The 16,264-nt window shown below is 40.4% G+C and overlaps 1 protein-coding gene across 1 annotated transcript in view; it reads right to left on the minus strand.

The window, feature by feature from the left end:
* Positions 1-15,453, minus strand: part of MOCOS (molybdenum cofactor sulfurase) — a 100,275-nt gene extending 84,822 nt beyond the window's left edge. Inside the window, exons 1-3 of the mRNA XM_043996713.1 lie at positions 15,214-15,453; positions 2,648-2,737; positions 423-489 (exon numbers count right to left, since the gene is read on the minus strand). Of these exons, the coding sequence (XP_043852648.1) occupies positions 423-489; positions 2,648-2,737; positions 15,214-15,403 (347 nt within the window). The 5' untranslated portion in view covers positions 15,404-15,453. The remainder of the gene's footprint in view (positions 1-422; positions 490-2,647; positions 2,738-15,213) is intronic.
* Positions 15,454-16,264: the final 811 nt, after the last annotated feature.

Below are 16,264 nucleotides of genomic sequence, written 5' to 3' on the forward strand. Positions count from 1 at the left end.
TGAAATCATAGATCCAGAACAAATAAATCATCAGATGGTACCTAATGTATGGTCAAAGTGCTTCAAACTTCAGAATAACAAGAGAAAACATGGACACGCTGTTCACATAAAAGATAAATGAATAGGGGGCAGCTAGGTGGTACAGTGGATAAAGCATTGGCCCTGAATTCAGGAGGGCCTGAGTTCAAATCCAGTCTCAGATACTTGACACTGTGTGACCCTGGGCAAGTCACTTAACCCTCATTCCCCCACAAAAAAAGAAAGAAAGAAAGAAAGAAAGAAAGAAAGAAAGAAAGAAAGAAAGAAAGAAAGAAAGAAAGAAAAGATAAATGAATCAAATATAAAATGTTATAACCAGAGAAATATGAAGAATAAATACCAAAGAGTAACATGTATGAGACCCATAAAAAAATTTCTCCTACCTATACCGCACATGTTCAATAGTGTCATAAGTGAGTTTGCTGCTGATATGCTGACTATGAGGATTACCTAGGAAAAAATTTAAAAAACGAGGCTGTCAAATCACAAATACATACTCTCCTTTTGTGGTTCATCAAAATACAATCCCTTACTAGTCTGGAGAGAAGGAAAAAAGTAGAAATGTAGAATTCTGGGATGGGAAGGGATTTTCTAGGTCATCCAGTTCAACCCTCACCTACACCAAGATTCTCTCCTTTAGCATCTTCGGTAGATAGATACCCATCTGCGATCCCACTGCCCCTAGGCATAGGAAACTATTTCATATGGCAGTCTGTTCATTATTGGGCAGCTGTAACTTCTCATTAAGTTCTTTGTCAGGCTGGGCTGAAATTTGCCTCTTTTTCATCGACCACTCAGGGTCATGTGCCCTCTATATTACTTCACTTGATGATCGCATCAGCTCCCATGGATTTAATAGCATCTCTGTGCTGATGATTCTCAATTCTACATATCGTGCTCCAAACGCTCCACTGACCTCCAATCTCCAGCTGTCATTCAGACATCTCCATCCAGATGTCCACTAGATATCTTAAACATGATACATGCAAAATGGAACTCATTATCTCCCCCCAAAACCTCCCTCCCACTTCCCCTATTACTGCAGAGGACACCACCATCTTTCCAATCCTTCAGGCTTGCAACCTAGGAGTCATCCTGGATTCTTCAATATCCATCATCCTACCCCCCCCCCGCCCCATATCCAATCTTTTGCCAAGGCCTGATGATTTCACCCTTGCACCTTTTCTCAAATATATCCCCTTCCCTCCTCTGACACTGCCATTGCTCTAGCACAGGCCCTCATCTCCTCACACCTAGATTATTGCAATAGCCACTGGTGGGTCAACTGCCCCAAGCCTCCACCCCCCCCACCCCCGCCTCCAATTCATCCTCCATTCAGCCACCAAAATGATTTTCCTAAAGCACAGTTCTGAGCATGTCATCCCTTACTCAACAAACTCCAGCAGCTCCCTATTCCCTCTAGGATCAAAGACAAAATGTTCTGTTTGGCATTCAGAGCCCTTTGTAACCCAGCTCCCCGCCCCCCACACACCTTTCCAGTCTTCAAATACCTTACTCCCCAACATGGACTCCTCAATCCAGTGACACTGGACTGCTGGGTGTCCCCGAATCAGACGCTGCTTCTCTCTGGCTATCCCCCATGTCTGAAATGCTTTCCCTCCCCAACTCCGACTATTGGCCTCCCTGGTTTCTTTTAGGACCCAACTAAAATCCTACCTCCTACAGGAAGCTTTTCCCAACCCTTTTTAAAACCAATCCTTGGGGCAGCTAGGTGGCACCGTGGATAGAGCACCGGCCCGGATTCAGGAGGACCTGAGTTCAAATCTGGCCTCAGATACTTAACACTTACTAGCTGTGTGACCCTGGGCAAGTTACTTAACCCAATTGCCTCACAAAAAAAAAAACAAAAAAAAAAACCCAATGCTTTTCTTCTGTTAACTATCTCCTATTTATTCTGTATACAGCTTGTTGTGTATATATTTGTTTGCATGTTGTCTCCCCCATTAGCATGTAAGCTCCTTGAAGGCAGGGATTGTCTTTTGCCTCTTTTTATATCCCTAGGTTTAATACAGTTCCTAGCACATAGTAAGAACTTAATAGAGCTTTATTATTGATAGATTAATTAATAACTCCTTGGTTATTAAAGATAGCAATCACATCCCCTTATCATTTCTAATTCTTCTTAAGATCCTTCCTCAGGTCCATCTCTGTGAATGCCAATGCTGTGTTGAGTTTTATTTGTAAAAGTAGCAGTTGTGGCAGCTAGGTGGGGCAGTGGATAAAGCACTGACCCTGGAGTCAGGAGGACCTGAGTTCAAATCCGGCCTCAGACACTTGACACTTACTATCTGTGTGACCCTGGGAAAGTCACTTAACCCTCATTGCCCCACCAAAAAAAAAAAAAGAGTTAATTGATCAAGGCTACTCACTCTCTGATTCAAAATAGTTGGCATGTACTCATCTCTCCCAATCTTCTTCTAGGTATTTATCTAAATCCCACTTCAAGTCAACCACCCTTAAATCTCATCAACTCACCAAAAATATGAAATGAGCATCCACTATGTTCTCAGAACTGTGTTAGGCCCTCTGATAGTTAATTTGGCTAAATTTTAAGGAAAAGAACATAAGAAAGTTTCTTGGTCTTTACCATAAATATTTTTAGTTAGATCATCCATAAACCTTGTAAGCTGACTTTGTGGAAACAGAGTTGTTCCTGCATGGTCAAGGTATGTAGTTCCTAAAAGAAAACACATAACAAAAATTATATTTCTGAATGTTGAATTCAGAGTTTAGCGATCCAGCACATTTCCTTTCATGATGTATCTTCTTGATTTGTCTACATTCGATTTCACAGTCATTGGAATTCTATTCCTCACATTAATTTTCTTTGAAACTAGAACTGAGTCCTATATATTTAATTTCACAGAAGGGTGAAGCTGGAAGGGACTTTAGAGAATATTTGCAAGGTTCCATTTTTCTAGATAATTTTAAAATGTTAGTGTCAAAGGCAACATTGTACATGAAATTATTTTTAAAATAATGAGGTTTCTTCAGAGCTCTCTCAAGTTTTAAAACTGGAAATGTCATGACACATGGTAAAGTATGAATCCCACAAATTCCTTTTTCTTGGAGAAGTAATGGCTTTTACCAGCTTATGGTCTGACAGTTTCAAAAGCTAGAAAAGTAGGCTTCCCCATCGATGGCCACATTGAGAGAAGAGAATGAACAACAGAAACACTTCCTCCTACTTCTGACTAGTAGGGAACGAAGATGAAGGAAAGTAATTCATCATTCTTCCTCTTTGGGCACTAAGCTACCTGAGAGAGAGGTAGGAAAGAAGACAGACAAGTTCAAATTCCTTTATTTTGTTCCCCACTGGTGAACTTTTCTTGTAGTATTTTTGTATGGTGGTCATTTGTGTGTATATCAGAGTGGGATACACTGTCTCTAGAGGCAGAAGACTTAGGATCACAAGTCTGCTACTTACAAGGGGGATAGAGTATGGGTCCTAGAGTCAGGAGGACCTGAGTTCAAATCCAGCCTCAAACCATTTACTGTGTGACCCTGGGTAATTCACTTAACCCTGTTTGCCTCAGTTTCCTCATCTGTAAAACAAGCTAGAGAAGGAAATAGCAAACCACTCCAGTATCTCTGCCAAGACAACCCCAAATGGGGTCATGAAGAGCCAGACACAACTAAAACTACTGAACAACAAACTACTTACAGCATAAATGGCCTTGAGTAAGTTACTTAACTTTTGTGTGCCTCCATATTCTTCATCTGTAGTGAGGAAGGTGAACCAGAAGGAACTTGTGGTAAGGGAGGCAGCAAAGTACAGTGGAAAGAATGCTAAGACCTGAGATCCCAGCTCTGTTCCTTGCCTGTTCATTCATTTTGTCTGCATGCTTTACCTTTGTGTAAAGGATGCAGATGAACACAAAAGCAAGCTGTCTTCAAGTACTTAAAAAAAAAAAAGGCCCAGGTTATTTCTGAGGCTCAGAATCCATTTAATTTTATGTTCTATATCAGTGGTTCCCAATCTGAATACCGTGGACCCCTGCAGTGTCATTTTTTAAATTTAAATGTTTCCCATGGTTTCTGGTTTGGTTTGGGGTTTTTTTTGTTTTGTTTTTGTTTTTGTGTGAGGCAATTGGGGTTAAGTGACTTGCCCAGGGTCACACAGCTAGTAAGTGTTAAGTGTCTGAGGCTGGATTTGAACTCAGGTCCTCCTGACTCAGGGCTGGTGCTCTATCCACTATGCCACCTAGCTGCCCCCTGATTTGGTTTTTAAACAGAAAATTTATATATGCTTCCAAATGAGGAAATCATAGAATGTTGTAGATGATTGCTCAACTACTTAACTTTACAGATGAGGAAACTGAGGCTTAGAGAGGTTAAGCCATCTAATGAGAATCATAGAGTCTTTTTGAATCCAGGTCTTCATGATGCAAGTCTGGGACTACCAACAGCAAAGGGTCCATGAATCCATATTGAGCTGTGTTGTGTCTAATTCTTCTCACAACAAAGGCTTGTGGCAGCAGAATTTTAGTACCTATTGCATTGAAATATAAAAGGCAAAAGAAGCTGAAAGTAGATTCAGATAAAAAGATGAAACTTCCACAGCTTTAACCAGACTTTGATATGTGGGACCAACACAATAAACTGCAGAATGGGACCAGCGATATATCTTCTGTAGACTGAGAAAATAGTGACAAAAAGTTGCCATAAATACAATGACTACTCTTCAAATGAATTTGTATTTTATTCATCATAATAGCATCTACAAATATTTGAAAAATAGTCATACATGCCATATAATACTTAATCAATGGATAGCATTAGTAAAGATATCATGTGTACATGTTGGGAGCAGAGTAGGATATTTTTAAATGTTAAAAAGGGTCTACATGCTAGAAAAAGTTGAAAATCATTATCCCAAACATCTATATCTATAGTACAGTACAAGAACCACTTCAAGCCTTGGTTTCCTCATTTGTAAAATGATAGAGTCAAGTGATCATAACAATGACCCCGAAGAAAGAGATTCGGAAAATAACTGTGCTACAGATTTTTGTCAACTAAGCCTGAAAAATATCAATCACAATGATTTACACCAAAGTGTCTCTACTCTTATACAAATTAATACTGAGATGTAGACTTTTGCTCCTTTTCAACAACTCTCCAACTAGCCATGGAGAGCAACTGGTGGTCTCTCCTTCCTAGAGAGAAGAAACATGAACAATCACCACCTAGGCAAAAAAAAAAATAAAAAACAACCTTTAAGGCTCTCCTGGACAAGTAGGAATTGAAGAAGATCCAATTAGTTCAAAAGGAACTAGTTTTTGGCTAATGCAGAATGGATGAATGAAAAAGTATTCATTAAGTGTTAGCTATGAGAAGGGTTGTTCCCCTGCCTCTGGAGAGTCACAGGAAATGGTAAGTGAACCCAAAGGGAAGTCAATTCACACATCATTTTCAGAAACAATGGTAATATTGATTTAATTGTTGTTCCCAGAGCAAGAGATTGGGCTGTCAGACTGTAAGCTGGTAAAAGCCACTACTTCTCCAAGAAAAAGGGATTTGTGGGATTCATACTTTACCACGTGTCATGACATTTCCAGTTTTAAAACTTGAGAGAGCTCTAAAGAAACCTCATTATTTTAAAAATAATTTCATGTACAATGTTGCCTTTGACACTAACATTTTTAAATTATCTAGGAGGGGGGAGGGAAGGGATACATATGTGGTGGAAGAAGAGATGACAAAATGGCCCAAGTGTACATCTTGATGGAATGTGATGCATGTTCTGATCTAGGCCCGACTAAGTAAGGCTGCACTCACTCCCTTACCAAGAAACACACAACAACAATCCAAATATATCACCCAATCGATTCTGATGAGTTTTATCTACTTACCCCTCTCCTTCCTCTCTCAAAGAGTTCAGTGCTTGTTTCATAGTCTCTCTCCATCCTACCTTCTGCCCTCATATGATGGGATTTCAAAATATCTATTGATACTCCCTCAAGCACCCTAAATTTTCAGTTCCTTAGTCTATTCATTTCCCATGACCTACTTCTCCACTCTGCCTGAGCTAGAGGTTTTTGTACCTTTGATTTTGTCATCACCCACAAGTGTTCCACTTCCACGTGCAAGAACTCTGAAATTCCTTCACCTGATCATAATATTTTATCATCCCAACTTTCCCTTTACCCTATGACACTTGATCCTGGCGGGGTTTTTGTTTGGTTGGTTGGTTCTCACCAAGACTTCCAATCTTTCCATTCAAGTTTTCTCCCCCAGGCTATCACCCATTCCCTGACTACACTTTCCCTCCTTCATTCTTGGTGAACCAGTTTAAGCCTATATAACCTCTATATTCAAGTCCCTTGCCCTTTAATCCTATTACCAACCATACCTTGCCAAGCAACAGCATTTGATTATTTTGATTGGGTTACTCCCACCATCTGCTACCTTTGTTCCTATTCACCTACCCTTGAATGAAGCTGGAGATAATCATGAAACAGTGCTACTATAATTTTATGTTACATAATCTCAACTGGGTCTTCACTGCAGCAAAGTGAACCTTTTATGCCTCTCTTGTCGCTTTAACACTAACTAACAATCAGACACTTACTATCTGTGTGACCCTGGGCAAGTCACTGAACCCTGTTTGCCTCAGTTTCCTCATCTGTAGAATGAGCTGGAGAAGAAAATGGCAAAGTACTCCAGTATCTCTGCCAAGAAAACCCCAAATGGGGTCACAAAGAGTCAAATGTGACTGATAAGTGACTTATCAACAAATTGATTCAATATTCCATTCACTTCATCCACTTTTCCAAAACTTTTCATCCTTCTATAAGCTTCCCTGGCACTCCATTCTCCCTCCCCCAACCTGAGGGCTGAGAACCTTGCCTCTACCTCCCCATCCCCCCCCTCCCTCTCCCTCTCCCTTTCTCTCTCTCTCCCTTTCTCTCTCTCTCTCTCTCTCTCTCTCTCTCTCTCTCTCTCTCTCACACACACACACACACACACACACACACACACACACAGAGCCATTAATCAAGAGTTCCCTCTTTTCCCCTCCTCGTATTGCATCACTTAGCCTCTTCCCACTCTCTCCTCCTTCATCTCTATCTCATATGAAAACGTGGTCCTTTTCCTTGCAAAGACAAACCTGTCTACATGCACATATGATTACATTCCATCTCATCTTCTCCAGCAGATTTCCCTCTATATCATTCCCATTCTTTCATTTATCTTTTCTCTTGCCATCTACTGGCTGCTTCCTAACTGTCTAGAAACAGACCCTTTTCTCCCATATCCTTAAAAACCCTCACCTGATCCTATCTAAATCTATCACTCAAACAAAATTCTAGTTTCTATTATCTACTGACCTCCTCTCCTGCTGGACGACATCCTATATTTCTCCTCCTTTCTGCAGCTAAACTCCCTGAGAAAATCTTTTAAGATTGGTTCCACTATGGGGCGACTAGGTGGCGCAGTAGATAGAGCACTGGTCCTGGATTCAGGAGGACCTGAGTTCAAATCCTAGCTGTGTGACCCTGGGCAAGTCACTTAACCCCAATTGCCTCACCAAAAAAAAAAAAAAAAAGATTGGTTCCACTACTTCTTCTCTTTTTATTGTCCTAAACTTTCCATAGTCTGGCTTCCTACCTTCAACTAAAATCTCTCTCTCCAAAGTTATCAGTGATCTCTTAATTATCAAATCCAATCGCCTTTTCTCAATCCTTCTTGACCTCTCTGAAGTTTGGCACTGTTGATCATCTTCTTCTTCTTCTGGTTACTTTCTTCTCTCTAGGTTTTCATAACAAAGCTCTATCCCAATGCTCCTCCTCCCCGTCTAACCAATTACAGGCATGAATGGCTTTGCCAACTTCAATGATGTCCTTGAAAATTTCCATTGATTCTACTTTCCATAAGAATGTTTCTGATAAAGTGTTAGTGTGGAGGCAGCTAGGTGGCACAGTGGATAGAGCACAGGCCTTGGAGTCAGGAGTACCTGAGTTCAAATTCGGCCTCAGACACTTAACACTTACTAGCTGTGTGACCCTGGGCAAGTCACTTAACCCCAATTGTCTCACAAAAATAAAAAACATTTAAAACATTAAAAATTTTTAAAAATAAAGTGTTAATGTGAAATATATCTATTTCAAAGATTGTCAGCATTACTCTATAGCCAACTATCAATTATCTATAGCTAGATCATCAATAGTATTAATTATCCATGTTTTAATATTAAAACAGTTGCCTTCTATAGAATATCATTCAGTGAATCCCAGAGTTATCCTTTTCATGGAAGTCCATCGTAGAATACTACGATCAATATACTATTTTACCTTGTCTACATGACCTTTCCTCTCCAATAAATGGAAAATGGACAGTTAACTACATTATGTAAGGTTTGTTTTTTTCCATTTGTCTTTCAAATCTGAAGTTCTGGCCCCTATCTGCTGCCTCTACAACCTCCATTTCTAAGAACTCTAAAAGATAAACCCATTAAGCTATGTGAAAGGACTTACTAAAATATTTCAGGGCCAGAAAGGAGTGGTGCAATTCCTGAATTTTATATGTAACACCAGCTTCAATAGCCCCCTCTCTCCCACAGAGACTATGGATACTGTGAACAGCATATTGGAGAGCAACAGTTTAACTGTCATCTATGAGGATCTTGCAAAGGGACTGACAGTTTAACAGTTGTTCTGGATAGACTGTTAGGTTTGGAGAGAAATTGTTTGAACCAATAGTTAAAGGCCAAAGAGAAATGCTTTCCTAAGAGACTGAATAACAAGAGACTTTGGCTGCCAGCTTGAGAAAGCTAAATTGTTAGTGATCTATGAGCTTTCTCATTGTGATAGACTGTTCAAATATTTAAACATCTTCATATGGTTTGTTGTTGTTTGTCCTTCATTTTTTTAAAAATAATGAACATTTTTATTTAAAATTTTGAGTTCCAAATTTTCTCTCCTTCTCTCCCCGCCCCCCAGGCGGTAAGCACTCAGATATGGGTTATACATGTGCAATTATGTAAAACATTACCGTGTTAGTCATTTTGTATAAGAAAACAAATAAAAGAAAAAAGTGAAAGAAAGTGAAAAATAGCATGCTTCAGTCTGTGTTCAATCAACATCAGTTCTTTCTTTGGAGGTGGATAGTATACTTTATCATTAGTCTTTTGAGATTTTCTTGGAGCACTGTATTGCTGAGAATAGTTAAGTCATTCACAGTTCTTCATCAAACAATATTACTGTCACTGTGTACAATGTTCTCCTGGTTCTGCTCACTTCACTATACTTCAGTTCATAAAAATCTTTCCATGTATTTCATTCTTGAAGAGGACCATGACATCAAGTGAGGGAAGGCTGTGTAAAGTCACCAACCTCACTCTTTCCTCAAGGGCCATCTGGTTCCAGTGGGAAGATATAGATCAGGATGACTGGAGATGGCCCCAGATGTTTAATGAAATTGGGGCTGTGACTTGCCCAAGGGGGATATAGCTAGTGTCTGAAGTGAGATTTGAATTCAGGTGCTCCTAACTTCAGGGCCAGTGCTTTATCCACTGTGCCACCTAGCTGCCCCACATGGTTTGTTACACTGTTAATAAGTCATATGTCTGTAACATTGATGTTTATTAAGCCTTTGAGATTAGTGGGTTTATGAAAGAGAACAGAGAAAGCTTGTGGAGAAAGCCTTCTTTGGTTCTAGCCAAGAGAAACTGGGATGGGGGCTCAAGATTAATTACTTGTAATGATTTGAATGACGCCACCTACTGGAGACTTGCTGTGGGAAAGCTCCACCATGAGGAAAATGCCTCAGAGGCATTGTGGCTTTTCCTTGGCGTCAGGAAATGACGTTTACTCATGGGTGCTGTCTATCAAGGCTACCAGCCAATCAACTTGAGGAGCCTCCTATTTTCTGGGAGGAGACAGGAAGGAGGAAAGGGAGCCTGCGTGGAGAGCTCTCTCGCTTTTGGGTTCCTGACTTGGTGGTGGTTGCGGCAGAGGACTTCACAGGAAATTTGAGGAAAGATAGGAATGCCAGGCTGTTGGAATTCTGTTCTCAATCTTTTTCTTTCTATTTTCCAATAAACCCTTAAAAACCTAAACTCGTTTTATCAGTAATTTTAGTCAGTTTCCCCCCAAACTGGGGAACCCCAATTACCTCACCAAAAAAAAAAAAGAAGAAGAAGAAGAAAAGAAAAGAGATACAATGTAAGAAGACAGTCTATTCAATTGTTGGACAGCTCAAGTCCATAGGATGATAGTTTTAGAGGTAGCAGGGTCCCCAGAAGTCATCTTTTCCAACCTCTTCATTTTACAAATGAAGAAAGAGACACTTGGAATAGACATGACTTGTCCAAAGTCTCGCAGGCAGCAAGTTACAGAGCCTTACTTTAAACCCAAATGTTCTGCTTCCAAATCTAGTACTCTTTCCACAATACCATAAGGCCTAGTTGTTAGTAAGATCTTTTCTATTAGCCTCAAATCTGAATCCCTCTAACTTTTGCTTATTGATCTTCAATCAACCCCCAAGAGCAGCACAAAATAAATGTATTCTATCTTCCACCTAAAAAGTCCTTCTGATACTTGAATGCCATCAAATTAGTTAACCAACAGTTCATTAAAAAACATTTATTGAGTGCTTAACATGTACCAGACATTGTGGTAATGCTGGGGATACAAAGAAAGATAAAAACACAGTCCCTGCCCTCAAAGGACTTACATTCTTTTGAGAGAAACCATGCACAAAAAGAGTTATACATGCAAGAACTATACAATAGAAAAAGAAAGTAGGTCCTTAACATGTGACTGTGCCACAGGTCACATCTCAGAAGCAGGCATTCTAATAGGTTGAGAATTTAAAGAAGAGTTACTGGACCATCTACATCTCTAGCTGATGCCCCCGTTCTATTAATGAAAAACAAAAAACAAAATATTTCTTAAAAGTGCTTAGCAAGTGTCTGATACATAGTAAGTACTAAATAGTATAAATGCTGGCTGTTTTTAATTATTATTACCATATTTTGATATGAAAATATTTCTGTAAATTTACATTATTTTATCAATATTATGGCTGTTGTAGACTACCATAAGAGCATAACATTTATATAAGATGTCATTTCTATAGTTTGAGGAGAGAAGGTAATGCAAAGGTGATAAGAAAACATTACATATGTGGGAATTGTGGGAATTGAATGAACCGCATTGACTCCATCTTGCGATTCAGTTCTGGATCTAACTCAATTCCCTTTCTCTTTCTTTCTTTCTTTTTCTTTTTCTTTTTTTTTTTCCTGTGGGGCAGTGAGGGTTAAGCAACTTGCCCAGGGTCACACAGCCAATAAGTGTCAAGCGTCGGAGCCCAAATTTGAACTCAGGTCCTCCTGAATCCAGGGCCAGTGCTTTATCTATTGTGCCACCTAGCTGCCCCCTCAATTCCCTTTCTATTCAATTGTGGATCTAATTCAATTTCTAGTTTGGGAGGAAACTTTATTCAATTATGGGAACTGTGAGAAAACTTTAATGCATCATTTGAACCTAGTTCTGTGTGGCTGAGAAGCTGGACTACCTCTGCCTGCTACTTGGAGACCTTTAACTAAAGACCTAGGTCATGCTGACCAGAAACCCAGTCAGACCTAAGGATCAATGCAGAGTTTTCTTACTGTCCATCTCAAGCAACCCTTATGTCTTGTGTCCCCATACTGGTCAATAAGTTACTGTTTCCATGTTCCTTTGATTGAATTACCTGTTTGCCCCACCACCACCCCTTCCAACTCGGAAAGCCCCTACTCTTTCCTCCAATTAGAATCAGATTACCTAATCTTGTATCTTGCTTTGTATCCTGTTAATTGTTTTCTTCTGCTGCATAAAATTCTGTCTCCCCCTGTCTTGAGGGTCCAATGCCAGGTTAAGGATTCCTGGTCCCAATATGTTATACAATTGGCATGCATTGATTAATAAACTGATATGCTTGGAAGCTTGAACCTTTGTTTTCTCATTTATTTCATCTTTTCCCCACCACACATACACATACACACACATATGCATATGCATACACACATAGACATGTATATACATATGCGTGTGCGTATAGATATATGCATACACACATACACAAATTCATTCTCTCTCTCTCTCCCTCCCTCCCTCTCCCTCTCTCTCCTTCCTCTTCCTTCTTCCTGCTTCCCCTCCCTTTTCTCACTTTGGATACTAATGGTTACCTAAAAAAGTTGAGAATACGAGGTGCTGACTGTCCTAAGAGATGACTGTGAAAGAAAAAGAGGGGACCACAAAGGCCATGGAAGGAACTAAGAGGGGAATAAAAAAGACTTTGGGGATTGAAAAAAAGGTAGAAAACTACATAACACTAGCTGTGTGACCCTATGTAAGTCACTTAACCCCAATTGCCTCACCAAAAAAAAAAAAAAATTAAACAATTAAAAAGGGGCAGCTAGGTGGCGCAGTGGATAAAGCACCCACCCTGGATTCAGGGGTACCTGAGTTCAAATCTGGCCTCGGACACTTACTAGCTGTGTGACCCTGGGCAAGTCGATTGGCCCCCAATGCCCTGCAAAAAAATAAAAATGCAAAGAAAAAAGGTAGAAAACCTAAGATAGTTAAGTGGGAATAGTGTATCGTTCCCCTCTCCCCCTACTGTCCTATAAATTAGATTTGGTCAGGACTCAAGTCTAATCTAACCTCTAAATATCCCTCAATGACTGAGCATAGTGCTCTGCGAGCAGTACATAGAAGTATTTGTTTAATTAAATTAAAAGTGCATTTGTGTCAGGGCAGCTAGGTGGCACAGTGGATAAAGCACTGATCCTGGATTCAGGAGGACCTGAGTTCAAATCTGGACTCAGATATTTGACACTTACTAGCTGTGTGACCCCGGGCAAGTCACTTAACCCTCATTGCCCTACAAAACAAAACAAAAACAACAAAACAAAACAACAAAAAAGTGCATTTGTGGATACTGGGCTAAATGGTAAAGCTAAACTCCTATTAACTCCCCCATCCTCTCCAGAGGAGAAAAGAAAAAACCCACAAGAGTTCAAGGAACATTTTAAAATTTCCATGGCTGAGTTGGGAAGGGGATAGGACTCCCATTGGTCATCCTATAAGTTAGGGAATGTCCAGACCAGGATGGACTCAGAGGGTTCAGGAGGCTGTAACGAGACCATTCTTGACCAAGGCAAGAGGAGGTCCTATTCCCAACAACTTTACTATAATTTTGGCATAGATGCCCAACTAAGCCGGAACTAATTTCGATTCCATTTTAAGACTACCATATCACAGAGAATCTTTCATCCAGAAAGGTCAAAAGTAATGGGTGAGGCAAAAGTCTTGAGCTTCTATCCTTAACTACTTTCAATTCAGGGTACATAAGGAGCAAGAAGTCAGTTTGGACTTAGAACTCAGATTTCACTAATTATGCCCCTAAAGTTTTCCACTGGGCTAGCTAGCTAGAAAATATTCATTTTTAAAAAACAATTTGGAAATCAAAGTTCAAAAAACTTAAAATGGTGGATAGAGCACCGACCCTGGATTCAAGAGGACCTGAGTTCAAATCCAGCCTCAGACACTTAACACTAGCTGTGTGACCCTGGGCAAGTCACTTAACCCCAACTGCCCAGCAAAAAAAATACCAAACAAACAAAATGACATTTGGACAAGATTTCAGTCATTTAGTCACATTCATTAAACAGTCATTTTCCTTCTCCTTTTCCAGAACTTGCTTTCTTGATAGCTATTAATATGATGTCTTTCTTACAGCACAAGGGACATTAAAGAGTCATCATTACAGGATCACATAATATGGGGTTGCTTTTCCAATCTGTTCATACAGAAGCTTATGTTCTCTCCTAGTCCTCTGAGAGGTTGTGAAATGGGTAGGTAGTGGCTGGAGGTGCAGAGAATTTCTGTGGGAACTTAATTGGGCTCATTGGAGTCACCTAAGATAACTAGATCAAGCTATTAATTGCTGATATCGAAAGTTTTGCATTTCACTAGTTAATCAAACCAGAGGCTTGTGGTGCTCAGTAAAAAGAGAACAGCAAAAAGGTACAATAGTATAGGTTGAAGCATGATAGGAAACCCTCATGGTGCAGGAGAATAGAGTAAGCCTGACTTAGTTTAGGTTATCCCAATTCTGTGACATGAAAACTCAGTTCACTACCCTGAGCAGATCACTCTGACCTCTCCAAAGAACTACAGGTACAAAGAGCCACTGATGTACTTTGTTTAGAGGAACAAAAACAGGGCATTGATAAGATGTCTTTGGGCCTGACATGGCATTGGCATTAGACAACTACCTTCCCATTCTATTCTCCTCCTGACAGAGAGGTGATGGATTCGGGGTGCAGACTGAGAGCTATGTATTTTCCGAAATGTTCAGTGAATTTCTTTTGCTTGACTATGCATATTTGTTACAATATTTTGGGGGGGGTTTCCCCAATGAGGGTGGGAGAGGGAAAAATTAACTAAAATTTTTTTAAACAAAGAATAGCTAGTGGGGGCAGCTAGGTGGTGAAGCCTCAGACACTTGACACTTATTAGCTGTGTGACCCTGGGCAAATCACTTAACCCTCATTACCCTGCCAGAAAAGAAAAGAAAAAAGGCTAGTTTCCATGAAAATGAGGGGCCTTCAGGGCTCACTGATGTTTTGCTCACTGCAAAAAGCATCACCAAAAGGACTTGAAAGCTCGTAGGATCTTAATGATAAGTTAGTCCAACCTTCTCATTTTCCAGATGAGAAAAACTGAGTCTGGCAAACTTATCCAAGAGTACACAGGTAATAAAAAAGCAGAGAGGGACACCTAGGTGGCGTAGTGGATAGAGCACCAGTCCTAGATTCAGGAGGACCTGAGTTCAAATCCGGCCTCAGACACTTCACACTAGCTGTGTGACCCTGGGCAAATCACTTAACCCCAATTGCCCCACAAAAAAAAAAGTCTATAATCAATAAAAAAGCAGAGGCTGAATTTAAACTTAGTTCCTCTGACTTCAGGTCAATATCATAATTTGAAAGGGTTAAATACTAAAATATTTAACTTTTAAATTTAAACCCACGAATGCCACTCACCAAGCAAACGCCAGCCTAGCACCTCCTCCACTCCACAGCCTTCTCCTCACCTCTACACTCACCTCCTCTTCTCCTCACGCACCCACAGGTTCTCTGGGTTCCATGTTAATTACCTCTCAATCTGCTGAATTCACTCTCTATCAGTGCTTTCATGCTGCCTTGCCCATAACCGTAGCTGTGCCTGGAGAGATACGTATTCTGGAAATGCTGGAAAGTGAGCAGTTCGTCCCATTGCTGCAGGTGCTGCTGCTGCTGCCGTAGCCTCGGCGGTGCCTTGGGCCATTTTCCAGGCTTATTGGCCATAGGAAAGCGTCTGACTCTATAGATAAAAGCGAGAGACTCCGTCACTTAAATCTTCATTAAATGAGTTAACAGAAAGAACTGCCCAGCAGGAAGTGCATCCACTAGTTAAGTCAGCAGGTCCATCTGACTCCTCCCACTGTGAGAAAATCAGGAGCCACTAGCCCTTTTTGCTCAAACTACTTTCTCTTTCATCTGTGTCCTGAGGAACTGGCAATAAGATCTGCATTTCTTTTATGACAACTAAACGGGTCTAGATTTCTTGGTGGAGAATCCTATGAGAGGAGGAAAAGAGACTGGTCACCAAGAGTATGAGAGAAAAGTCATCTGTCATTCATCTTCTTGCCTTCATCCTCTCTTGTTAAATGCAGAAGCCGACTCAACTGGCTTTTCTACATTTTCTTTCTTCCTCAATTGCTCAGAAATCCCCTGACGCATACTCAGGGAGTAGCCTGTCCTTGCATCATGTTATTCCAAATAATCCTTTAATTTCTTTTACTTAAAGGCCAGAGAGGAGTGGGGAGATTCTTGCTTTTTAAAGCAATTCCTAACTGGAAACGATTCAGACGTGAAAGAAAACTACCGTCGAACATCACATCCTGTTTCATCTAATCTTTCCAAGGAGTGGGATAGGAGGGAATAAAGGGATTCTCACTCGCTCAGAAAAACGGAAACTTTTTGGGTTTGTTTTTAAATCAGCGGACTCCCTGAAAGCAGCCTGATGCTGTCAACAGCTGCTGCAGCTGCTGACAACTGGGGGTAAAAGATTGTTAGAGGCCAGAACTAGTAGGCAAGGTAGGTTCATCTATATAGTGGTGTCTTTTTAAGGATCTCCTTGGCTTGCCCTTATTCATGAAGTGGGTG

The sequence above is a fragment of the Dromiciops gliroides genome, chromosome 1 (genome assembly GCF_019393635.1).
Source record: "Dromiciops gliroides isolate mDroGli1 chromosome 1, mDroGli1.pri, whole genome shotgun sequence".
Lineage (NCBI taxonomy): Eukaryota > Metazoa > Chordata > Mammalia > Microbiotheria > Microbiotheriidae > Dromiciops > Dromiciops gliroides.